The sequence below is a fragment of the Furipterus horrens genome, unplaced genomic scaffold (assembly GCF_987537825.1).
Source record: "Furipterus horrens unplaced genomic scaffold, mFurHor1.1.pri manual_scaffold_3, whole genome shotgun sequence".
NCBI lineage: Eukaryota > Metazoa > Chordata > Mammalia > Chiroptera > Furipteridae > Furipterus > Furipterus horrens.
Window position 1 is genome coordinate 170,040,350 of NW_028327173.1, and position 25,861 is coordinate 170,066,210.

Genomic DNA, 25,861 nt, shown 5'->3' on the forward strand with positions numbered 1-25,861 from the left:
GCCCAAAAAGACTGTGCTTGACCTGAGCAAAAACTTAAGGGTGGGCAGTTAAAAGCGAAGGAGAAGTGCTCCTAAGAAACTTCCTTGGGAACCTCTAAGTCTCACTCGCTGACCCGGATGGAAACCAGCTTTGATCTAGAACGCAGCTAAAAATGCAGAATATATGGTTAGGAAATGCCTGACCCTGTTCCCACTGATAGCTGAAAAGGAAACGATTTCTATTTTCGAGGAGAATCTTTCTGCCTAACGAATATGGAACTCCGGACATGAGAGGAGAAGCTCGGGTTTGTGGAAACCAGTGCTGGTATCCCGGGAAACCGGCTTGGTACCGAGATGCGTGACTTGGGGGTAGCCCCGGGGCTGGGCGCGCACAGCGTGCTTTGGAGAGAGCCGAGTTCAGCACCGCGAACAGCGGTCGCCTCAGACTACCCCCCACCCCAGCCTGGAGACCCTCTTCTTTTTCTTCCCTCCACCCCCGCCCCCTGCTGTCTGGAGCTGGGCAGTGACCGCCCCTCCCCCAAACCCCTCCTCACGCTGCCCCCGCCTGCCCGCAGGCTTGCAAGCACGACTGAGCAAAGGGGCAGCCAGTCCCCGAAGTCCGGGCTTCAGGACCTGGGAGGGTAGGGCAGTCTGAGAAGGTGGTCAAAGGCGCACGGATCTCGGCACTGGGAAGCTGGGGTTCGGCAATGTCTTTGCTGTGTGGCCTTGGGCAAGTTACTTTCCGTCTCTGGGCTCCACTTTCTCCCCATTCCAAAAACAGGATTGCGTTCCTAGCTGTCCGGGCATTCCTGAGGTCTCAATTACCCCCTCCTGCTCCCCCAAACCCCGAGGGCTTTTGTTCCGGTGCCAGCACGCATCTGAATAACAAAAGGCGCCCAACTAGGGGGCGAATGAGCTTGGGCTCCCCATTGCCAAGATTCCCCCGCGCGCCCAACTCCGTGCGCCCTGCTGGGCGGGCCGAGTCAAGGCTGCGCTGAAAATGGCTCATCTGCTCTCTGCTTTCTCTATTTCGCAGGAGCGGCGGCATGGAGGCTCTCACCACCCAGCTGGGGCCGGGGCGTGAGGGCAACTCCTCGCCCAACTCGAAGCAGGAGCTGCAGCCCTACTCGGGCTCCAGCGCTCTCAAACCCAACCAGGTGGGCGAGACGTCGCTGTATGGGGTGCCTATCGTGTCTCTGGTCATCGACGGCCAGGAGCGCCTGTGCCTGGCACAGATCTCCAACACTCTCCTCAAGAACTACAGCTACAATGAGATCCACAACCGCCGCGTGGCCCTGGGCATCACGTGCGTGCAATGCACACCAGTGCAGCTGGAGATTCTGCGTCGGGCTGGAGCCATGCCTATCTCATCGCGCCGCTGCGGCATGATCACAAAGCGCGAGGCCGAACGCCTGTGCAAGTCCTTCCTGGGAGAGCACAAGCCACCCAAACTGCCTGAGAACTTTGCCTTCGATGTGGTGCATGAGTGCGCGTGGGGTTCTCGTGGCAGCTTCATCCCTGCGCGTTACAACAGCTCGCGTGCCAAGTGCATCAAGTGCGGCTACTGCAGCATGTACTTCTCGCCGAACAAGTTCATTTTCCACTCTCACCGCACGCCGGACGCCAAGTATACTCAGCCCGACGCCGCCAACTTCAACTCGTGGCGCCGTCACCTTAAACTCAGTGACAAATCGGCCACAGACGAACTGAGCCACGCTTGGGAGGACGTCAAGGCCATGTTCAATGGTGGCACTCGCAAGCGGACCTTCTCGCTGCAAGGAGGTGGTGGTGGTGGTGCTAATGGAGGGTCGGGTGGACAGGGGAAAGGTGGCGCTGGCAGCGGTGGGGGAGGCCCGGGGTGCGGTGCGGAGATGGCCCCAGGCCCGCCGCCCCACAAAAGCCTGCGTTGTGGTGAAGACGAGGCCGCTGGGCCTCCTGGGCCGCCTCCTCCCCACCCGCAGCGGGGACTTGGTCTGTCAGCTGGATCCGGCGTTCCCGCAGGTCCTGGAGGGCCTGGTGGAGGCGCCAGCGTACGTAGCTACCCTGTGATCCCAGTGCCCAGCAAGGGCTTTGGCCTCTTGCAGAAGCTGCCCCCACCGCTCTTCCCTCATCCCTACGGCTTCCCCACGGCCTTCGGCCTTTGCCCAAAAAAGGATGACCCAGTGCTAGGGGCCGGCGAACCCAAGGGCGGCCCAGGCACCGGGAGTGGCGGGGGCGCGGGCACTGGTGGAGGTGCAGGCGGCCCAGGAACCGGCCACCTGCCCCCTGGGGCTGGGACTGGCCCGGGTGGTGGCACCATGTTCTGGGGTCACCAGCCCTCTGGGGCAGCCAAGGACGCTGCAGCCGTGGCTGCCGCGGCGGCCGCAGCCACTGTGTACCCGACGTTTCCCATGTTCTGGCCGGCAGCTGGCAGCCTCCCGGTGCCGCCCTATCCAGCTGCGCAGAGCCAAGCGAAGGCCGTGGCGGCCGCTGTAGCCGCTGCAGCGGCGGCAGCAGCGGCTGCTGCGGGTGGGAGCGGCCCTGAGCCCCTGGACAGTGCCGAGCCGGCCAAGGAGGGCGTCCTGGGCACAGAGGAGCGCTGCCCGAGCTCGCTGTCCCGTGGGCCACTGGACGAGGACGGCGCGGACGAAGCGTTGCCACAGACTCTAGCTCCATTGCCCCCGCCTCCTCCTCCCGCACGCAAAGGCTCCTACGTGTCAGCCTTCCGGCCTGTGGTCAAGGACGTGGAGAGCATTGCCAAGCTCTATGGTAGCGCCCGCGACGCATACAACGCTGGGCCGGCTCGGGGGCCGGGGCCGGGGCCGGGGCCGGGGCCGGGCGCCGGGGCTGGCGGCGGCTATGTAAGCCCGGACTTTCTGAGCGAGGGCAGCTCCAGCTACCACTCCGCCTCGCCAGATGTGGACACTGCCGAGGAGCCCGAGGTGGATGTGGAGTCCAACCGATTCCCCGACGACGAGGGCACACAGGACGAGACCGAGCCTGGCACGATCGGCGCACCCAGCACAGGAGGCGGCCCAGACAGCGACCAGCCCGCTGGGACCCTGTCTACCACCGTCTCGGGCACCGACGGCCCCACAGACCCTCCTGATGGTGGTAGCCCTCGCTCCCGGCGCCGTCCGGGGCTACCCCAAGCCAGCCGGTCCGTATTTGGGGACCTGGCGGCCGACGACGTGGTGCGGAGACCTGAGAGGAGCCCACCGAGCAGTGGCTATGAGCTGCGAGAGCCTTGCGGGCCGCTGGGGGGCCCCGTCCCCGCCAAGGTGAGCCCAGCGCCCACCCCACTGGTGGCGCCTCCCCGCTTGCCCCTCAGCACCAAGGGGATGTGGGGCCGGCCCTAGCCGGGTAGGAGACGGGAATTTTTTTCTGAGCGGGCATTGGAGCAGCAGGCCTGGGCTATTCTGAGTAGGCCCCGCTTCAAGAGCTCTTTGGAGCTGGGCTCGCTGGGACCCCCAGCTGAGGGTTTCGAAAGATGGGGGAGAGGGACAGGCCTGAGAAACGCATGTGCTGTGTTTTCATTGATGACAATAAGGAGGAGACAGGCAGAGACCGTCAGTCACACAGAAACAAAAAAAGACAAAAGGGACCTGGAGGAAGAAAGCAAAGGAGAGAAAGGGACCCAAAGCCAGAGAAAAGCGCTAGTGAGGCCATACCCGTAGCACACGCCCGTCTGGACGGGGATCAGAGCACCCGGGGAAAGGAGCGGGTAAGGAGAGGGCGGCCTCTCCCCAAAGCTGGGCCACTGCAGAACGGGGCCCCCGGAATCTTCTTCCACTCCAACTCGTAGTTGTCCGAGTCTCTTCGAATTCCCGCCTTGAAAACCTCAGGGTTCGTTGTGGGAAGCTGTCGAGATGATGTGTCGGGTGGGAGAGGGGCTCTCATGTTCGTGGGGCCGCGGGTTCGGGTGGGAGGGGGTGCAGCTATGCTGGAATTGTTGGCCATTTGAAAGTGGGTACGCAAACTTGTACATTTACATTTGGTTCATTAAAACACGAATCGTTAGCCAGTTGCGAAAGGCGTCGTTTATGCCTGGGACCGGGCGCAGGAGGGAGGGAAGATGCCTAAAAGGAGGCGGGCGAAGAGAGTGGGGGCAGCTTTGAATGGCCCTTGTCTTGGGAGCTGGTTTATGTGTTGGATAATTTTCTCGAGGACGCTAATAATTACCTTGAATCTACCACAGTGATGCAGCCCCCAAGGGTGCAAGGCTGTGCCATGTGCATCACCGCCGCCCGGGGCGCTCCAGTCCCACCCGCTAGCCGTCCTCCGCCACCCTTCAGCATTCCCTCTTGGTCGAGGCGCAAGGCTAGGCGGCTCCCAGCCGCTGCCAAGCGTACCCCTAACCGCCTGTCGTTTCTTGGCCGACGCAGGTGTACGCGCCCGAGCGGGACGAGCACGTGAAGAGCGCGGCGGCGGCGCTGGGGCCCGCGGCCCCCTACCTCTGCACCCCGGAGGCCCACGGTAAAGCCCCCAGCCCCTCTGAGGAGGTCGCTGGCCAATGTGATGGGGCGACAGCAGGCAGAGGGCCGAGGGCCGGGTCCAGGGGAGGTCTGTGAGGGAAGAGGAGAGGAGAAAGACAGAGGCAGAGAAAGCAAGAGGAAGAGCAAAAGGGAAAGACAAAGAAAAAAGCTAAGCGAGAACTTCCAACAACTTCCATCCTTTGGTTACCTAGTAACAACAAACCTTCTTCTCCAGCACATAAACACATGCTCACGTACACCTTGTATACTGGATTAAAACCTTTTAAAAATCATCCCTGGCACCCCTTTAAAGTGCTTTCACTTATAAAGCAAGTGTTTTTGACCGCGAGATACCCCCGCGTTTAGGCCAGGTCCAGTGAATGGTAGGGGCGCTTGGCTGCGCACTTGGGTTCACCTGCAGCGCGGTGGTAGCTGCGGGCCAACGCGGTTGGGGGGGTTGGGGGAAGCCTTGGACTGGTGCGAGGGACCCAGTGGCTCGCAGAGGATGAGGACTGAAGGAATCCGGACCAGGCCAACCCCAGGAGCATGTTTCCCCCGCCACCACTAGTCCGCGGTCACAGCCAGGGCCGTGTTCTCAGAGGGAGCAAGCAGATCCAGCGGCCACGCGCACTCGCGGTGCCCCAGTATTTGGGCGCGATGTAGGTCGCTAGTCCCTAGTGGGCTCGGCTGTTCGACTGTTCGTATTGCTCTTTTCTGAGGGGCTGGGGAGGGAGCGTGGAGCGGGAGAAGAGCAGACCGCGCACGGGGGAGGGAATGCCCAGCCCAAAGCCTGAGGGTGCGAGCCCAGGTGCACAGCATGGAACAGCAGCGGCCGCGAAGCTTTTAATTAGGGCTCGGGCGCCTGGACTGCAGCATCTCTGGCTGTATCGGGGTCACAGTTTCTTTGCCACTCCTTGAAACTCGGTTTATTGCCTTTAAGAGCCAGATAAGGAAGACAATCACTCGACCGCCGATGATCTGGAAACGAGGAAATCCTATCCAGACCAAAGGAGTATCTCCCAACCGAGTCCTGCAAATACAGACCGAGGTGAGCCCTAGGATCCTCGAGCACCACCCCTAGTCGCGAGCTGGGGCCCTGGTCGTCCAGATTCCCACCAGCCTTGGCTTGTGGGAAAGGTGTTCGATCAAGCGTAAGCGGCTATGGGTCCCCTTCTGCGGCTGGCAGATAAATATTTAAACAGGGTGAGTAAGGTGGAGGCCAAGTTTCCTGAGCTGCTTACTTCTTTGGTGGGTTAGGGGCTCTTCCGGGTAAGAGAAGAGGGCATTTTAGAAGGAAATGAAAATAGGTCAAAAGGCATCTCCTGCCCTAAGATAACCTATCATCCCTGGGCCTCCTACAATGGGTCAAATGGGTCACTCTCTAAAATGATGGCTACATCTCTAAAATGATGGCTTGGAAGGTGCCTGTAACTGTCTCCTCTATGGCAGAGTGTCTGGAGTAGGTCCCTGACTTAGCACAGTTCCCAGGCCTCTATCCCAGGACAGAATGCCTCTTACCTGCCTTTGTATCCCAGGCGAAGATGGGCTCACCCTGGATGTCACGGCAACTCAGCTAGTGGAGAAAGATATCGAGAACCTGGCCAGAGGTGAGGTTAAATCTCTGAAATGGGGCTACACTGTTCTTGGGGGAGATGGACTTTTCTTGTAGAAGGAGTGTTATTCCTGTAGGAGTGTGTGTGTGAGAAGACAGGGCTCTTGGGGAATCAGGTTTCGCTGAGTGGAAAGGTGGTCCCCCTGGACACCTTGTCCTGGCACAGAGGTGTGTATGTGAGTAGGGGGTGACTAGAGGGAACCAAACCTCCAGAGATTCATTGCAAGTGTGAGTTCCTAAAGCTGGGTCTGTCTGAATAGCCCAGTGAGAAAGAAGTGAGTAAAAGATCTTTGGAGCCTGATGCATGTGGACAATCAGGACAATCTGGGTCTCCCAAACTCACTGGAAAACATGACTTACGAATAGTAAGGTTCTTAGGAAGCATTTACTTTAGGCATATCTAAGAGGTTAACTTTCTCCCTTGAATTAATGCATAACCACTCACCCCTCCCTAAATGGGGTGAAGATGAAGCTTGTTTGGAGAATAGCATCTTGGGGTTGTTGCTCAGCCTGCAAGGGGGAGAGTGTGACTTCAGGCATAGAAGAAGGGAGCCTCTAACCCCACTCTGCTCCCCTATCTCCCATTTTTGTGTGCTTGAGCACCTGCTAGGGAAGGATTTCTCAGAGACCCTCCCCACAGAGAAGACCCAGATACCAATAACAGCACAGTCAGTGCAGCCCTCACCACTTCTTTGGAGCTGGTTTCTGAGGGCACTAATAGAGGTTCCCACACATTCCTGCTCCTCTCTCCCCAGACTAGTGCAGGGGTGAGCTTGGAAACTGGTGTGGGGAGAGAGAAAAGCATCGGTCGTCTTCCACTCTGCATAGTTACAGATTTTCCAGGATATGCAATTACCTTCAAAATCATTGGTGCTTTATATGCATGTTCTTAGCATGGATTTGGGGCCTGGGGATCTCCTGAAATTGTAAACCAACTGTTGTGAGTATATGTATTTTTCCAGGGCTGGGGGTCAGGGCTTTGGCCAGATTCTCCCTGCTCTGTATTATTGAAGGGAGGGATGAGGTCTGACTTTTGAAGGGGTACATCATCCTCCTGGGCTAGCCTCTAAGGCTAGGGAGTTAGGAACAACTTACTGCTGATGCCACTCTGCTTAGTGTCTTGAGCCAGGAATTAGAAGCGGAGAATGCGTTCTACCATCTTGATTTGATTCTCCTGGCCAATTTATCTCCTAGCCCCCTTTCCTCACCCAAATCCTTTGGAAGCAAATGGGTAAACTGAGTGCTGGGGGCCTTTACCCACTGGCTCCACCACCCCCCTCCCCCAAATATCTCAGAACTACTGGCCAGAGCAGAACCTGCGGCCTCTGGGCCTCCTGAGTTCTGCAGACCTGTCTCCTTTACCTCCCCATCTCTCTCCTTCACAGACGAATTGCAAAAACTACTTCTGGAGCAAATGGAGCTCCGCAAGAAGCTAGAGCGAGAATTTCAGAGTCTCAAAGGTATACCCATACTGACCCATCCCACCCCACCCCCACCCCACCCCACCTCATGGCCAGAACCTTCTCCCTCCACACCCAGCCAGGTTCTGGGCAAGCAGCTACCCTGAGCTTCCGCAGGAGTCACAGAGCCCTCCTTTCCTGGGGTTTCCCGCTAGGCCAAACACTGAAAGGAGTGGGGGTGGGGGTGGGGAGTGGGGAAATGGCGCCCAGGGAGGGGGCTGTGCTTAACAGCTCTCACTTAATCAATTTGCACAGATAATTTTCAGGATCAAATGAAGAGGGAATTGGCTTATCGAGAAGAAATGGTGCAACAGCTGCAAATTGTCAGAGGTAAGACGGGAGTCAGGTGAGCTCGCACAAGGGCTGTAACTGCCTCTCGTCTGGCAGGAGCCGCAAAATGTTGGCTCAGTCATTTGGATTTAAATGGAAGGTAATTTAACAATTATTTTTTTTATTTAATATCCTTTGTATACTCTGATTAGCCTCAGAATGGCAAGCGAGCCCAGCAAACGGCTTGCAGGCATCATTACATGGAGTGATTGAACTTCTTATCGCGGCAATTTCCATGGTTTCTAAATTAAAAATCGAGGCGTAAAATTACCTGGGAAGTAATGCCTAAGTTTGCTTTAATTTTGGTTAGATCCGTCTGCTTTTAAGCACCATCCCAGGCCATTTTTTCCCTCCGCCAGTCTGCAGTTTGGAGCGTTGATGTCCCCTCCCTCAGTCCCTCAACTCGTTTTTTGCGAAGGGCTGAGAGTTGGGAAGGAGGTGAGGCCCGGGCTGTGAACCCGATGCCAGCCACAGTGTAGGCTCATTTCCTCACCGGCCCCTCCCCATGTCTTCCAGACACTCTGTGTAACGAACTCGACCAAGAGCGGAAGGCGCGCTATGCCATCCAGCAGAAGTTAAAAGGTGCGGAAGCGGAGGAACAAAGATAGGAGGGGAGCCAGAGGCAGGCTGTACGGGAGAGTGAATGAACAAATGAACGAATGAATGAATGAATGGCGGGGCTAGAGAAAGGGGAAGGCCAGGTCTACATGGATCAGAAGCTGAGAGAAGGAAAATGGGATTTGCTTCTAATGAGGAAATGATTTCAGAACGGTTGAGATAGGATGAAAGGGCCCCTTGGGCTCTGGGCTTTGGGAAATCTACCCTCAGGTCCAAATCTGGCCTTGGGCAGATGTCCCTAAAATGGGGCTATTGAACCAGAGCAGTGGTTTTGAATGGCCAGGATCTGTCTTCTACCCTCCTATCTTCTTCTGATTCTCTCCCTTAAGAAGCCCTGAAACAGAAGAGGGTCGGTGAGATCCTGGCGGGCAGAGGAGGGGATCAGGTGGGCGGCTCAGGGGGAAGCCAGGCAGGTGAGGCACCCAACGTGGCCCACCTGACTGTCTCTGCAGAAGCCCACGATGCCCTGCACCACTTCTCCTGCAAGATGTTGACTCCCCGCCACTGCACAGGCAACTGCTCCTTCAAGCCCCCGCTGTTGCCCTAGGGCCGCCCGCCGTGCCCATGTGCCCTCAAGCCATGCTGCTCTCTTCTTGTAAATACCCGCGGCCAAGGAGGCCGAGAGCGAGGAACAAGCCATTCGGACTGGACCGATGTAAATACAGCCTCCCGCCTGCCCGTTTTCCTCCCAGAAGCCTGGGCCTTGCCTGCCCACTCCTGGGAGCCCCAGCCCAGGGCCTCTGTCTCCGTTTCCAAGTTTAAATACCAATTTGTCCCATGGTTGAACTCCAAGGCATTGGACCTCCTGGGGTTAACTGGACAGAAGGGCATTAAAAAGGGGAGAGGAGGGCCTCTCTTCACCCATCTACAGCCTCTGACCCCCAATTGTGATTACAATGTAGCAACTTCGCTGGAGCTGGCCCAGCACTCCCCGTCTCGTCCACTTCTGAAACTTGTTCCTAATGACAAAGTGGCTATGTGCAATGGATGTAAATGTACTGTGAGTCTGTTGGGTTCAGTATTGGGTTTAATTTATTTATGCTGTATGTTATTTTGCTTCCTTTTCCTGGACCTACTTCCTGTCCCGTTTTGCAGTCCCTTTGGGGTTTTGCTTTGTCTATTTTTTGTTATAACCTCTTGATGTAACAGCACTTTAAAAGAAAGGGCGACAACTGACTCACGAGATGGAGACCATCCTGTATCCGTGACTTTTGTTTTGTTTTTAATTAAAAAAAAAAAAAAAAAAAAGCTGTCACTTCCTGAGGCTGTAGAAGTGGGAGCTGGCGCGGGAGGGGGTGGTCAGGTGGTCGGAGGCGGGCTAAGGGCTGCGCAACAGGTGGAACATGAGGATAGCAGCAAGGCTTGGGGGCGCTCAGGCTGAGAATCGCACCTGCTCAGGTGGGCAGCAGCGAGCGTAGGACTTCTATACCAGTCCTGAAGGCACCCCCAGCTTGCCCCACAGGCCAGCCCCTGTGTCCCGTGTTTAGGACCCTCCTTTGGTTCCCCCGCCCGGGTAAAGAGGACTACGACAGCATGGTTTCGGAGCTCTGGTCTCTGACTCCTGTGGAGCACTCTCAAGGGACAGAAGTTTATTCGTGACATTTCCAGCCTGTCCCACCAGGGAGGTCACCTCCAGGGCGCTCAGAGATGGGCCGCTGCCCAGAATCCCAGAATGCCGGTTGCCAGGAGGCGCGGACACTGCGGGCCTGGTCCTGGAGCGCTGGGGCAGGGTGGGGACCAAGGTACGCAGGCTGGGCCTGGGAGTGGGTGGGCCTGGAAAGGCAGGGCGAGACTCGACGAACGGGTACAGACGCCCTCTCGCCTGTCCAGTTGCTCGCCGCTCTCAGCTCTCCGAAGGGAAGGAGCCTTGACAAAACTTAACACACCATCCATTTTAGTCCTAGTGGGTCTGAGGGCGAAGCCCACCAGCCGCAGGTGTCCGGGTCGCCGTGCTCGCCAGGCCACAACAGGATGGGGGTGGCAGGGCACACAGGCCCCAGTTACTGAGGCCTCACCTGACCGGGGGCCTCCGATAGGACTCACTTTCCATATCCCACCTGCCGGTGAGACTACAGGTAAAGAATGGAAACTGCAGCGCACTTTTTGCGGTGGGGGAAGAGGCAAGTGTAAATGCAGTGGGAGAGTGTACAGTATTGGGAATCCTGCGGCCCTGGCGTCCAGTTTCACCTCCTTGACTGAGGAGCAGGGGTGCCCCGTCGTTCCTACGCATCGGTGTCGGCCTCTGTAGAATAATATTCAGGCCCCTCTCCCCTTGGAAGTGCTCTAGAAGGGAAGCAGCGTGAAGGGCAGCAGCGGTCCGCGGACCCCGCCCTCCCGACACATCCAGGCGCTCCCGGTGCTTCGGTCTCGGGGAGGCGCCGGGAGCCCCAAGCGGAGACCCTGGAGGCGGTATGCGGTTCTACGCCGCACGGAAAGCAGCTAGGGCCGGTAAGTTTGATGGTGGGCCGTCCAAAGGGCCCTGAGCTTAGCTGGAGAGCGGGAGTGCGTACTTGGAGCCACCCGGAAGGGGAGCAGACGGGGAGACTGTCACGCAGTCAAGGCAGGTAGCCAGTCTCCAGGGCACCCTGCACTGGGGTTCGGAGTCCTCAAGCCCCAGGTTATTACGCGGGGTGGACAAGAGGGGACATGAGAAAGAATGGTGGTGAGGACGCCCGGTAAACGGTGAGGCGTCTCGGAGGGAAGTGGCGCCGGGACACACGATTTCCCAAGAAGGGATCCTTCAGGAAGTGGGAACATTTCTAACGGGTGGAATGGACCAGATCAGTCTGCATTGTACCTAATGTGAAATTGGGGTCCACAGGGAAAGTGACTCGCGTCCTCGGGGCGTCCGGCGGGTAAGGGTCGGGGGTCGGGAGTGGGGTGATGAGCGGAGCTGGGACCCTGCTGGATAGCGCTAGTGTTGAAGGGTGCACGCACCTGTCCCCCTTGGCGTTACTGCGCCTTTGGAAGCCGCAGTTTCTTTCTCAGTAAAACGGGAAAACTGACTACCCAGGCCGTAAGTTCAGTGATTGCGGCCCATACAGAGGAGCCTAACAAACACTCCATTTCACCTTTCCTTTCCGAATTCCCCAAAGTGGAGGGGAAAAGCCCTAGGCAGCTGGGGCCTGACTGAAAGGGCGCCGCATCTGGACCGGAATCTCTGAGAACTGGAGGTGTAGGCGGATCCGACCCAGAAAGCTCAGTCGCAAAAACCCTCCTGGGTTCCGCGTCGCTTCAGAAGTGGTTTGTTCCCCCCCAAATGTTAATAACCAAACGATTGGTATGGATTTAATTATCAATAATTATACGAATTATTGCTGATTGCGGGGCTCGTAGCTACTTTAATTAGTTTACCAGATTCTAATTAAGTTAAATGAAACATTAATCGGGAAAATATGCTTTGAAAAAACTACCCAGGATTTTTTTAATTTATTTTTTTGTCTATTTCTCGCCACAATGTTGCCACCTTGCGACACATGTTAGGCATTACATGCAGCGTCCGAAGGCCACCAACTAAGGCGACTTGTCCTAGGAAGAAAAATTGGGTCTTGGAGAATTGGAAGCGGATTCGGGGGCACAGAATGTCCTCCCAGCTGTTCTTTCTGGGTATTTGGTTCCTCACTCAGACCCCTAGCTGTGCCCACAGCAGGTATGGCCCTGGAGTCCTAGGGCTGCGGGGTAAAGAACCACATAAACCATGCGCCTTCGACCTCGCACTCGCTTTTCCAGCAGAACTTAGGTCCCCTCACAGGGAGGCGCTGTGGGACAGATGCTCTTTATCATCACCTGTCCCAACAAATCCAGTGTGAGAAACTGAACCAAAGAAGCTAGAGTAGCTTCGGTTTGCTTGATTTTTCACTCCCCTGGGGGAAACCAGTAGGTTGCTCCCCACCTCCATTTCCTCTGTAAAGGGGTACGTGTAGGCAAAGACTCCTGGAAGACCCCTGGATTCCTGAGACTAACCTCTGTGTTCCTGTAACACTTGGTTCTTAAAGCTACAGGGTGTGTCCGCTTCCCTGAACTATCCTTGGTTGTGTGTCTGTTTCCCATAGTGCTGTAAGTACCCCTGCAACAGGGGCCACATCTTGCTCTTCCTTGTGACCTCCCTCACAAGGCATCGCAGGTGCTCAAGAGTTGTCTAGATGAATGGTGTAGGTGGATCCGACCCACCTAAGTACTGGAAATGCCTGAGGGAAAGAATCCTTAGGTGCTTCTGGACAACAGCTACTAGGAAGCAATTAAGGTCATTTGCATAAGATTAATTAAGCACAGGTTTATTACGCAGAAGACCCTTCATCAATAGGATTAGTTTGGGGGGCAGGTGTCAGGTAAGTGATTATCAACCTAGAATAGGAAAACTTTCTTCCTCTTCCAACTGCATCCCAAGGAGTGTGCTCCTTCACTCTCACATTTTGCCAGATCACTGGGCACATGCCAGTCTACCCATTCCCAGCTACCCTGATCTCAAGTATAGCCTTCATCCTTTGCAAAAATGCAACTCCTGCCCTTTAATTCAGAACACCAATAAAGGCAGCATGGACTTGGATGCTGTTACCATTAATTCTAAACATCTTTATCTTGCATTCTCCACCCCCGCCCCACACTCCTCTGGCCAAGGTGCTTAGCGTTTGGTTAAGTGCTCAAACTCTATAGCCAGATTTCCTGAATCTGAATTCCCTCTCTGCCACTGACTAGTTGTGTGACACTGGGCAAATTGTTGAATCTCTCTGTGCCTCAGCTTCCCCATCTATAATATGAAGGACAAAGGGTATCTACTTCATAGAACTGTGCAGAGCCAGGAGAGTCAACCAGGTTTCTGGCTTTTCCAGGACTAGGAATTGCCTGTCTTTCCTAATTTCTGCTATGAGACAACAGTCATGCCAAGAATGAGTTTCTTTAGGAGAAAGAGCCACACCAACCTTGTCCTTTCCTTATTTGGCATCCCAGAAAGAGACATTTAAAACCACTTACCCAACTGCTCAAAGAAGAACCACAGGCATCTTAGGGGGAAGAAAGGAAAACCAAAGATTGTCCTCTAACTCAATGCACTGGAGACCATGAGGCGAGGAGGAGCAAAGGGAAGTCCCACAGACCCCCTATTCTCAGCTGTTGCCTCGAAAGGATCATTTCGCCTCCGCTGAAGAGAGCAGAAATGGATCCTTGATAAAACGCTGCGTGGCAGCTCGAGGACCCACGAACCGACAGGGAAAGTACCCGCTGCTGCCTCTCTTGGGCGCTGGGGCTCGACTTTGACTGCCTGTCTTGACTGCGGTGGGACAGAGCATGAGAGCTCTGTGACCACTGGAGGCCTACCAACTGGGGGCTCCCAGAGCCTGCAGGGACCACCAAGAGGACTATGTTCGTGCTCAGGCACCATCAGTGATTAAGCACCAACACTTCTCTCCTAGAAAAACAACACTATATTTAAAAAAAAAAAAAAGAAACATTGACATAGTCATTACAGGAAACCTGAACTTTGTTGAATTTTTTTTCCTTCTCACCTTACTAGTTAGAAGTGTGGTTTTTGCATTTGAATTATCTGGGGGCAGGTCTCCCATCTTTTCAGGGTCTGTGTCTAAACATTTCAGGTCTTGCCTCAGACGCTTACTGGTCACATTATCTTGCCCAGGTCATTTTTCCTCTCAGTGTCTCCTGTGAAATGGTGACAAGGCAAGGCTGTCATGTCAGAAATATTAAAATGAGATATGGGTGAAGCCCCTGGCAGATGTTATATGCCCAATAAGAAGTAGGCATTATTATTATTTTAAGATTCAGGGGCAGCATAAGGAGCCAGTCTTGTTGCAAGTTCCTGTTTTAGATCGCTTTATATTTACCGTAGAAATAAAGTCCTGTTATGTGTTGGACCTGAAATGGATCAACTCTGGCAAGGCCATTTCCTTAGGTGTAAGATATGATAGAATTCAGGATGCATTAATGAAGAGGGTAAAAGAAGCGAGATGCAAACGCTGTGGCCAAAAGACCAGAGGGAAAAAGCACAGACGAACCTGACAATTCCTTTTATCCCATTTGCCGGACTAGTTTCCTTTGTGACAAACAAAACACAGAACCTGTGGAAAGTGTTTGCATAAGATGCAGAAAAAAAATATGGAACGCTTCACGAATTTGCGTGTCATCCTTGCGCAGGGGCCATGCTAATCTTCTCTGTATCGTTCCAATTTTAGTATATGTGCTGCCGAAGCGAGCACAAACCATAAACCTTATTAGAAAGTATATAAAGCCCAAAATGTCAAACCTTCCGCACCTATGGTGACTATATTGTGCTTTCTTTTTTTTTTTAACTTCAAAATATTTAACTTATGTATTTTTGTATAATAACTACTGTAATTGTATTTTTGTAATTATGTTCATGTTAAATCTAATTGTCTCCCTAACCTTCTTGTATATGCAAATGAAGGAACCATGGGAAATTAGCCCTCCACTGGCCCGACCTCGTTGCGGCTTGGGGGCGGTGCTAGTAGTCACGCTAGATCACGTGGAGCGTGCTAGTGCGCACCTCTTCCGCGCCAGTCGCGCTAGGCGCGGATTCTGTTTTCGTGGACCTCCCCGAACGCGGCAGTGCAGAGGTTCTGAAACTACGCGGTGCAGCTTGTGCGCTGCGCGAGTGATCTTTTCTTATGAAGGGGGTGTATGGTGCCCATGAGTTCCCCATAGAAGCTTGGTCGAAGACCCCGAAACGGTTGCAAGCCGCCAGTCGGACCGGTCCATTGTATGCGCCGGGACCCGTTACCCTTGGGAAGACTGGAGCCACCGATCGTGAACCGGAAGGGGCTGGGTAGCGGCGGCCGTCACCTCGGGGTGGGCCAGTGCGCGCGGCCCCTTCGCCTGCAGTTCTCAGGATCAGCGTTCTGCGGCCCCCCAGGCTTTCTGTACTGTGACTGCGGGGCGGGGGCTGGGAAAGGTCACCACCCTTTGATCCAGCACTGGGCCAAGCACTTAGTGCCTTTCCCTCAATTTTCAGATTAGAAAATTGAGGCTCGGAGAAGTTAAATCGTTAAGGCCAAAATTATCCTGCCATGGTGAAATAAATTGGGATTCCGATGCAAGTCTGGATTCAGATACTGATCTTTTACCTTTCACTGTGGAACTCAGAAAAGATTTGGGACCAGGAGTGAGGTCTCCGTTTCACCTCTTAGGCAATACTCCCAAGGCCTTATCAGCCCAGACTTCACTTCCTGCCTTCATTTGTTCTCCAAATAGCGAGCCCCTGTGACGTCAGCGCTGGCGGTGCAGGGGTGAACAAGTGGTTAGTTAGGGTTGCTGTGGAAATGGACTTCCGTTCCAGCAAGGGAGCCAGGAAAGACCATTCTCAGAGACGAGCCTGGCTATAAAGAAAAACTATGGGGGATAGAGAGTGAGTGGGGAAGGAAGGCCACTTCAGTGGGTAGGTAGGAGGAAAAGGGGCACTGGGCTGTCACTTGGTGATAGGGAGGCAGCCTGAGACTTCCAGGCAGAGGAAGACCTTGGAGCCACCTGAGTCAGTTTCACCCATCTGGGCCAATCCTTAAGGGGAGGCGACTGGAGGTATTTCGTGTGCTGGAAAAGCAGAGGTCCCCATTCGGCAACAGCCAGGGAGCACCCGGCCAGGCTTCTGGGGACTTTGGAGGCCCCGCCCCCACCTGTCTTTCGTGAAATGAGAATCATGCTCAGGCTGCCCAGCTTCTCTTCTGACCTCTCTCTAAATAAGCAGTAAGAAAACGCAGACCTCAGAATACTAATACAGCCTTTATTGAGCGCGAAAAGAGCTAATTTGGGCAATGATGTTTCCTTCAGATTTACAAAAGGGAATTGCAAATAACAAAAAAGCGTATTAGCATTGATGGGAGATGATACTAATCTTCAATTACATTTATTTAGAAGGAAAGCCTTTTCAACACAGTTGATGCACACGTGTCATGGTGACAGGTACATCTTGTGGGTTCATAACTGCCTTATTGCAGAAACCAGCAGGAGATGGACCAGGATGTTCATTTCTGGGACACAAGCATGTTATTTTGAGCCAGAGGTGGGTTTTTGTCTGTTTTTTTCTTACTGAGCAATTGTGGTGCAGAAGAGAGAGCTGAGTTATAGTTCCTGTGCCTCCCTACACCTGTCTTTGTGACCTTGGCCAACTACCAGGCCCTCTCTGGTCTTGTTTCCTCTTCTGCAAAGTGGAGAAACTTCTCTAGAGATTATCTTTAGCATCTCTTTTAGCTTTGAATTGCTGTGATTTTTGTAACTGGGTAGCCAAAGAATTTTTTGAGACTGTAATTAGCAAGATGGAAAAATTCAACATTTTTTGTTTTCTGTTCTAGAAGGGTGGGGCATACTGGACATGAAGACCCCAGGAACAGTCTAAAGGGACTGCTGTTCGGGACCTAGGGTCTGGACCTGTTTAACCATATAACACTTGCCCCTGAGCCCTAAAGGCCCATTGTGGAGGATACAGGTGGGAGGTAAGAGGGGAGAAAATGGGTTTTATGTGGCATGAAGCTGGAGGAGAAGAGACACATGGAGAGACTCAGTAGAGGTGAGCCAAGGGGATCAGGACTTTCAGGGAAGTCCAAACTCCCATAGACCCCTGAGGGGACAGGTGCTAAAGGAGGGTTTGGTGCCCAAGAGGACTGACACTGGTCATCAGTCTCAGGGCTGCGATGGAAGCCAGGCTCCTGCCAGCTCTCAGAACTGTCGGCTTCTCTCCACGCTAGACCTGAGGTGGCCCAAGTCCCAACTGTCTTCCCTGAATATCCCGAGCTGCAGAACCCCAAGAGATGAGAAATGGTTCCCTTGTTCCTGTCTGAAGTAGTACTTCCCAAGAGGGAGAGGATAGAGCTAGCTTTAATTTGATTTTGAACAATGAAGAACTGTAGTTTCATAGTGAAAATATGTCAATGAAGACATGAGATCTTAGAATTCTCTAGTGATGGTATTTAACCCAAAGCCAGAGAGCACTGAGTGTTTTCATACACATTTCATTTGAACTGAGAAGGGCACGGGACTCCCATCAGCCCCACTAGAGGGAAGAAGAAGCAAGGATGTGGAGAGAAGAAGCCTTGGCCTTCTCTGTACTGGGAACTCTGGGGTGAAAGGCATTTGTAGCTTTCCCAGATTGTAGGGTAGGGATATGCCAAGTTCACAGGCCTTATGCAGAAGCTCCAAAGGCCCAGACAGCATGGCTGGAGGGGGACTGAGTGGTGGAAGAGCCACACCCTAGGCTGCCAAAAGTCCCTTTGAGCAGCTCATTATTTTAAGCCTTGTTGTAACATTTTCAAGTGTACCCTCTCACCTAAACCTAATTTTTCAAAAGTTTCCTCTTTTGCCTCTGCTGGGCAACAGCAGACCCTCCATATCACCCTGCCCAGGCTCTGTAGCTTCAGCTTCACTGGAGAGGACACTCCAGCGTCATCACAAGATGTCGATTCAACACGGGAGGAGACAGATACCGTGTCACTCCCGAGTCGGACTGCACAGCCATTCTCAGCGGTGCAGATAGACTCTTAAGAAGCTACACCATCGTCTCTCGAGACGGACGGCTCCCGAACGAACGAAAGGAGGCTGGGAGGGAAGGTGGGGCAGGTAAAATAGGGTCTGTGTGTGTCCACAGCTCAGAAGGTGGCCTGAGAGAAGAGGTGGGTCTGCTGTGGCCAGCGGACCACTCAGAGGGTGTTTCTCCTAACTTGTGCCCCCGGAGCTCTTGCTTTTCTGGCTTGGCCCCTACTGTGGTTGGATCAATTATATTAATCCATCCCAGATGCCCAACCTCAGCAGTGCCCATTAATCCTGCCCGTTCCCCAGCTTGTGTTTGGAGCAGGTACATAGCCCAGACCACACCTTTCGCTGTTCCCCAGACCTCCTCTTTGTGCGCATCTGGCTGTTTCCCCACCTGTAGGATGGGGACTCTGCTGCCTGCTTAGTGGGGTTATTTGAACATTAAGTGCAGGATTGAATGTGAGAGGCCAGCAGACCCTCCATATCACCCTGCCCAGGCTCTGTAGCTTCAGCTTCACTGGAGAGGACACTCCAGCGTCATCGCAAGATGTCGATTCAACACGGGAGGAGACAGATACCGTGTCACTCCCGAGTCGGACTGCACAGCCATTCTCGGCGGTGCAGATAGACTCTTAAGAAGCTACACCATCGTCTCTCGAGACGGACGGCTGCCGACTGAATGTGAGAGGCCCTACCTAGCACATTAGATGAGCTGATTAATGTGAAATATTAGAATACTCAATATGTAACCACTCCCATACTTTCCTTTTTTTCTGTTCTGAATTTTGCAACTGTGGATGAAATAAGCTTTTTGAAAGTGAAAACAACTCCCTTATTTAAAAACCACTATGGGTACTATTTCTTAGCTACAATGAAAATTTTTCTAGTACCTCATTTTCTTAGCTTTTTAAATTTCTCCTTTTCTTAGCTACTTATAAGGACTGTTTTCACCCAGAAGTCTTTAATCCTTTGGGTTTGAGTTACAGAAGACCCTGGTTAAAATGCAGTTATGTTGCCAGGAAGGGATACCACGTAGACTCGCTAACTCCTGTTCACTCAGCTCCATATGAGTCCTTGCCCTTTAAGATCAACGTAGGGTCTTCTGATGTTCTACTTCATTTCAGTGTCTCACAGATGAGCACAGGGGATTTATGATTTTTATTTTACCAATGGGGCAAACCTAGGTCTAGAGAGGTAAAGTGACACAGCTAGGCAGTCACATTGGACTTTGCTCTCTGAGCTCTCTGATCTCTTTGCACCTAGATGAAACATGGAAATACAATTTCAGGAGTCTGGGAAACTCTAAAATCTCTTTCTGTTGCCATAAATCCTGCCACTGATGCCAGATTATTTAGAGCTGTTGCTATATTAAGTGTTTACCCTGATTTAGGTCGACTTTTTCTCTGGCAATCCTAGGACGGCCTAAGAGCATGAGGTGCTTACTTTTAGGTTGCAGAAGGTACACTCTGAAAGAATTGCCAAGCCCAAGTACAGAATCTGCCTGCATCTGGGTGGCTCTGTCAGTTTCTCTATGTGGGGTTGCAGGGTAGAGGCGAAAAGTGACACCTGGTGCAAATCCTGCCCCGGAGTACAGACATCACTCACCCAACCCCCACCCCACCCACACCCCACGAGGTTACACTGACAGCAGCTGTGGTATAGGGTAAAACTGCAATGGCTTTGAACTAAGAGCCATATTTACAGCCCAGCAATAAGCCTCAGTTTCCTTATCTCTAAAATGGAAATAACAATTTCCCTACTTGCTTTATAAGGTCGTGAAGCCCAATGAGAAATCCCACTGTGAAGTGCTATATGGCAGAAGGTAGGAATATTGGCTTGTTGGACACTCATTCTAGCCCCAGGCAGTTAAACGCTTCCCTTACCTGGTGAGCAAGGCATATGTACATCAAGAGCAGACCTACAAAATATGAGCACCAAGATGAACCATCGCATTGTATTAATATTTTCACACCACTTAACTCTCATTAAAATGTACTTTGCTGAGTTTAATGTGATTTCAAATGACACAACATATTAAGTGCTTAATATACTAGAAATTATGAAACTATTATCGTCGATGCCACATGAAATAATTAGACTAAATTAAACTTTAGCAGCCAAGTGAAGGAAAGACTTCAACTTACAATGTCTTAAAGTAGCTTAAGCCACCACCATAATCCCCAAAATAAACGTCAAGAAATTAGGATCTTTGTATAAAAACTGAAACTTAATTTGTACTTACAACCAGCTCTTCTGGGCTTCAGTGATGCAGAGTGCTGTTCCCTTGGGGAGGTGAGGGGCCCTGGGACCCACTCCAGGGCAGGGTGACAGGGTTAGGGCTTCAACTTCCTCTTCTCTGGGCCTTGGTGAGGGAATGACTCAAGTGGCCTGAGTAAGGAGGGCCTTCTGCTGAAGTGACAGACTGGTCTTTGTCCCAAATTAGCCTAATGACAAATTAAAAGTAAAAAGAAACCCACCTTATTTAACATTTATTGAGTGTTAATAAAAATGCATATAAAATACCAGGCATTTTATATGCACATTCTCATTTAATCTTCATAATATTTCCATGTTCTAAACCACCATTTTCAGAAGGAGAAACTGAGGCTCAGAAAGATTAAGTGAATCGTCTAAGGCCTCATAATCAGAATCCAGAGTTCACCCCTACATCACATGTGGCCTCCTTATTACAGCATGTGTATGTGGGTGTGTGTATGCTTTCTATTTTAATAGTGATTCAGTAACCAAACACATTAACCTGAAAGCTGACAGTGACTTGCAACCTATATCTTTATCACATTCCAGTCATTGGAGGATAGGGGCCATGACTTGAGAGTCTCTCTTTGGACAGGACATAGCCTGGCTAAATTATGCAGGATGTTCTCTGTGTGTATTTGATGCTAATTCTATTCAAAAAGAATGAATTCATTACCTCCTGAGTATCCTGACATATACATATGTGTAGCTGTTATAAACAAGTCAATTTATTAAAAAGAGTAAGGAATACTTTCTTCTTAAAATTTTTTCAATATTTATTTTTTAAATTTTATTGTATTTTCCATTTACCATTTAGTTCCATTATACCCCCCACCCCTGCAATTATCCCACTGTTGTCCATGTCCATGAGTCCTTTTTCCTTTTTTGCTCAATCCCTCCATCCCCTACCCTCCCCCCACCATTACTGTCATCCTGCTCGCTATTTGTGAGTCTTTTTCTATTTTGCTTGTTAGTTCAGTTTGCTCATTATATTCCTCATATGAGTGAAATCATATGGTACTTGTCTTTCTCTGACTGGCTTATTTCACTTAGCATAATGTTCTCCAGGTTCATTCATACTGTTGCAAAAGGTAAAAATGCCTTCTTCTTCTTCTTTTTTTTACGGCTGAGTAGTACTCCATTGTGTAAATGTCCCACAGTTGTTTTATCCACTCATCTACTGATGGACACTTGGGCTGATTTCATAACTTGGCGATTGTAAATAACGCTACAATGAATGTAGGGGTGCTTATGTTCTTTCAAATTAGTGTTTTGAGTTCCTTCGGATATATTCCCAGAAGTGGGATCACTGGGTCAAAAGGCAGATCCATTTTTAATTTTTTGAGGTATCTCCATACTGCTTTTCACAGTGACTACATGGATCTGCATTCCCAAGGAATACTTTCTATCCTAGGGAATACTAATTTCTTAGCTATTTAAGATACTATGATATATGCTCAAAAATTCTGATTCTGGGCTGTTTGAAAAATATAAATTTGAGTGTGGAGACAAATATATTATTATTTACTGACCAGCAAAAATGATTTTAATGGAAGCAGGAAAACTTACCTCAAGCAAACACATGTTTATATTTAAACAAAAACATGTATTTTCTTTAAGTATCAGGATTAGGTTCTGCCTCATATAATAGAAAACCAAATAGCAGTGGCTTTAAGATGACAGAGGTTAATTTCTCTTTTGCATGAAATAACTTGTCTTTCAAGGTCTTAGGGCTCTACTGTGGCACAGGGCTAGGCTCACGGTCCAGGATGGTTGCTGGAGCTCCAAGTTCTAGGCATGAGGAAGGAGGGAGATGGCAAAGGCAAAGGACACACATAACTGCCCTGAATAAAACCTGTAAGAAAGAATAAAATGGCAAAGAATGGGCAATGAGCCGTTCTTGGCATACAACCTGGCACTCAGGTGGCAGTCGGTCAATGTTACTCTTAGCTGTTGCACTTCCTTCCTGCAGAGCATCAAGAAGGGCAAAGGGAAGTAATATTTACTAATAGTATACAGGGTTCCAGGGACCATGCTGGACATTAACTCAATATCTCATTCAGTTATCATAATCCCTTGTGGGTGGCGTGGCGGCAGGTTAGGTAAGAGGGGATGCTGTGACTTGGGGTGAGCCTCTATCCACATGTGGAGGTAGGAAGTTGGAGGGGGAAAGTTGAAATGTTTGCATGAGAAGCCTAGGGGTTCTGGAAAGGAAGGGTTTAAACTTCAACACTTGTTCTTTGAGATGCAAGTTATTAAAAATTTTCAGGGTAGATCAGATTGGTATTGTGAGGAATGCTCACAATAAAAACTGGGACACAGGACTTGAGCAGTAAAGCAAGGCCTTTATTCACGAGTCTGCAGAGCTGGGCGCACCCTCACAGCCAGGAGAATGTGCGCGCCAAGTAGACAAAGGAAACTGGTTTTAGAGTCTTAGCTTCCCCACCCTAAAATTGCCACCCTAAAGTGATTAGCTTCCTCATCCTGAAATTGCCCTGAAAGTGATTATCTTCCCCACCCTAAAATGATTAGCTTCCCTACCCTAAAGTGAGAGAGATTAGCTTCCCCGCCCTAACGCAACTAGCTCCCCCTCCCCTCTCCTTCTTCCCCGTTTCTCCATGACTGGATACTCCGGAGTTACAATCTAACACGGTTATCTAAATGCCCCTATTGTGATTTGTAGATATTCCAGTGCTGTCAACTTCCTTCTCAGAGATCCTCTAATTACATTTGCCCTTAAGACCCTTTAATTACATTTGCCCTTTGTTACTAATGACTTTCTACTGGTTTGGGAGTCACTATGTCCTTGTCTCTTACAGTATTCACCAAGGTCCATTGGCAGAAAAGTGAACACCATGCCTTTAAAATAAAATAAAATAGCCATGAGTGTAGAAAGAGAAGAGATTTAAAAATTAAAAAGATAATAATAGAAAAGTTGGCAGGTGACTTGAACAGGCGCTTTACAAAATAGGAGTTCCAGATAGCCAATGAGAAAGCATACTCAACCCCATTAGTCATCAGGGAAATGCAAAATAAACTACCTCCTAGTCAACAAGAAGTCTGATAGTACCAAGTGCTGGTGAGGAAACAGAAGGTTGGAGATATGAAAATATATGGCTGGTGGGTGGAGAAATTGATGCTACCACTCTGGAAAAGTATTTGCATATCTCCTAAAATCTAAGATAAGCTTACCCTATGACTCATTTGTTCCATTTCTAGTTATAAACTCTAGAGAAACTCATGGCACCCATGCACCAAGTTATAGGTAAAAGAATGTTCAAAGCAGCATTATTTGTGATGGCCCCAAACCAGAAACTACTCAGGGGCCCATCATCAGGAGAATGGATAAATACACTCTGGTGTATTCATGCAATAGAGTACCTTGCAGTAATGAAAATGAGTGAACTACAGTTACTTCCAGTGTTATGGGCTGAATTGCACACACACACACACACACAATTTATATGTTAAAGTCCTAACCCCTATACTTCAGGGTGTGACCATATTTGGAGACAGGGTCTTTACATAGGTAATTAAATTAAAATGAGGTCGAATGAGTAGGCCCTAATCCAGTATAATGCGTGTTCTTACAGAAAGAGGGAATGTGGTTGTAGAGAGAGGTACAGTGGGAAGATGAAGACACAGGAAGAAGAGAGGCCTGGAACAGATCCTTGCCTGTGGCCTTCAGGAGGAACCAGCCCTCCTGACACCTTATCTTGGGCTTCTAGCTTCCAGATCTGTGAGAAAAGTAATTTCTGATGGTTAAGCCATCCAGTTTATAATACTTTGTTAAGGAAGCCCAAGCAAATTAATATATCCAGAAATATAGATGAATCTTGTCAACATGATGCTGAATGAAAGAAGTAAGACACAAGGAATATTGAGAGAGGTATCCCATTTATATGTAATAAAATTCAAAATTAGGCAAAACTAAACTATATTGGTTAGAGACACACATATAGGGGGTTAAATAAGAAACGCAAGGAAGAGTTTGCCACAAATGAAAGAAAATGGGAAGGAACACATGAAGGTTTCTGGGGGTGGCTGCAATATTCTTTCTTCACTTGGATGCTGGTTACTCAGGTTAATCCTCAATAATTACTCATTGAACTGGACTTTTATATATTTATATGTAATGAACTTCCTAGTGTTTATAAAAAAATGTTGTAAATTAAAACAAGAAGGAGGCGGGGGAGAAAGAGATGAAGGGAAGGACAGAGGAAGAGGGAGAGAAAGGGGTGGGGAAGAAATAAAATGAAGGAACCAATGGGCTGACCTGGCACCAACTGGGCTGGTCTAAGGGTCTGTGAGACCACAACTGTCTGCTAGCAAGCAGAAGGCCTGAGGGTAAGGTGCTACCTCGGAGTGCTGCACCTGAGCCGAGGCTCAGAGGAGGAGCACCCTCCCTGGAGATGTCTTGGGAACTTTGTAATCTTGGGAAAGACACTGCCCTTCTCTGAGGTCTGTTTCTTCTTTAGACTGAGGAAACCTCACTAAATGTAAAGCTCATACTCTTGCTAATTCAGGCCTCTGCTCCTTCAGGAGGCCTTCCCTAACCACTTCTAACAATAACACTCCCTTTCATTTTTTCCCCTTTATTGTTTTTCATACTACTTAATACTGGTGGTATTTATCACTAAAATTATGTCAAATATTTATTTGTGCATGAGGAGCAGCATTTTTGTTTTGTTTACCACTGTATCTCCGGTGTCAAAAACAATGTTTGGCACATAGCAGGTGCTTCATAAATATTTGCAGTTAGGAAGATTAGAATGCCCTAGAGTGCCTGGCACCAAAAAAACATTTAGTCGATGCTAGTTCCCTCCTCCTTTTAGCTGAGACCCCACCCACATTTCCTGGGGCTGCAACCAACCAGCATCTGTCCCAATTGGGACTGAGAAAATGCCTACACTTGCCCCTCTGGCTATCAGCACAAAGTCCTCAGGGCTGGGCTGTTGGGGTCCCCAGACCCATAGATGAAATAAAGACTTCCCAGGCAGCTTGTGTTAGGGTAGAGAAGGCCGGGAAATGTCTGAGAGACAAATGCCTCAGTTGCCTTCCTCCAAGGTCTTTTATTGAGTTCAGTAAGCTTAACGGCATATAGCACTCAGGTCGTCGGCGGCGGCAGCCGTCCGTCTCGAGAGACGATGGTGTAGCTTCTTAAGAGTCTATCTGCACCGCCGAGAATGGCTGTGCAGTCCGACTCGGGAGTGACACGGTATCTGTCTCCTCCCGTGTTAAATCGACATCTTGCGATGACGCTGGAGTGTCCTCTCCAGTGAAGCTGAAGCTACAGAGCCTGGGCAGGGTGATATGGAGGGTCTGCTGTTGCCCATGCAGCAGACCCCCCCTCTCTTCGCAGCTGAAGGGTCCAAGGGAAAGACGGAGTCAATACAGCTTGGCTTCAAGTGCGCCGCAGGAGTTGCCGGTGTTGACTACAACGTCAAACCGCCTTAGGGACTCCGGCTCCGGATTTTCTGTCGGGGTTTACTCCCTTAGCCTTTCCCCTGAAGAGGTATGCCGCAAGGCAGCGGAGGTTTTTTGGAGTCAGAGTTTTCCTTCTCTGATGTGCCCTGACTGGAAGATCGAACCAGCGACACTTAGCTGGCAGGCCGACGCTCAATCCACTGAGCCAAACCAGCCAGGGTAAGCACTCAGGTAATACT

The 25,861-nt window shown here is 50.8% G+C and overlaps 1 protein-coding gene and 1 non-coding gene across 3 annotated transcripts; one reads left to right on the top strand and one right to left on the bottom strand.

Annotated features, from left to right (window-relative positions):
- The first annotated feature begins 686 nt into the window (after positions 1-686).
- SKOR1 (SKI family transcriptional corepressor 1) lies at positions 687-9,652 on the top strand. Of its 2 annotated transcripts, XM_090272039.1 has the most exons (9): positions 687-793; positions 1,016-3,239; positions 4,344-4,434; positions 5,374-5,481; positions 5,969-6,040; positions 7,431-7,505; positions 7,761-7,835; positions 8,352-8,417; positions 8,906-9,652. In XM_090272039.1, the coding sequence occupies exons 1-9, from the start codon at positions 687-689 to the stop codon at positions 8,998-9,000; spliced, it is 2,913 nt and encodes a 970-aa protein (XP_090128165.1). In that variant the 3' UTR covers positions 9,001-9,652. The 2 variants fall into 2 exon arrangements, with proteins under 2 accessions (XP_090128165.1, XP_090128166.1); XM_090272040.1 differs by lacking the exon at positions 687-793 and having other exon boundaries at positions 1,026-3,239; positions 5,374-5,485; positions 5,922-6,040.
- A 4,900-nt stretch (positions 9,653-14,552) lies between these two features.
- On the bottom strand, positions 14,553-14,659 carry LOC150016695 (U6 spliceosomal RNA). Its single transcript, XR_016510110.1, has one exon. It is a non-coding gene; the product is annotated as a U6 spliceosomal RNA (small nuclear RNA).
- Between the last annotated feature and the right edge of the window lie 11,202 nt (positions 14,660-25,861).

Coding starts and splice junctions, on each gene's coding strand:
- SKOR1 (XM_090272039.1), top strand. CDS start 687: ATGTCTTTGCTGTGTGGCCTTGGGCAAGTTACTTTCCGTCTCTGGGCT. Junction 4,435..5,373: donor CTGCACCCCGGAGGCCCACG/GTAAAGCCCCCA, acceptor ATTGCCTTTAAG/AGCCAGATAAGGAAGACAAT. Junction 6,041..7,430: donor TATCGAGAACCTGGCCAGAG/GTGAGGTTAAAT, acceptor TCTCCTTCACAG/ACGAATTGCAAAAACTACTT.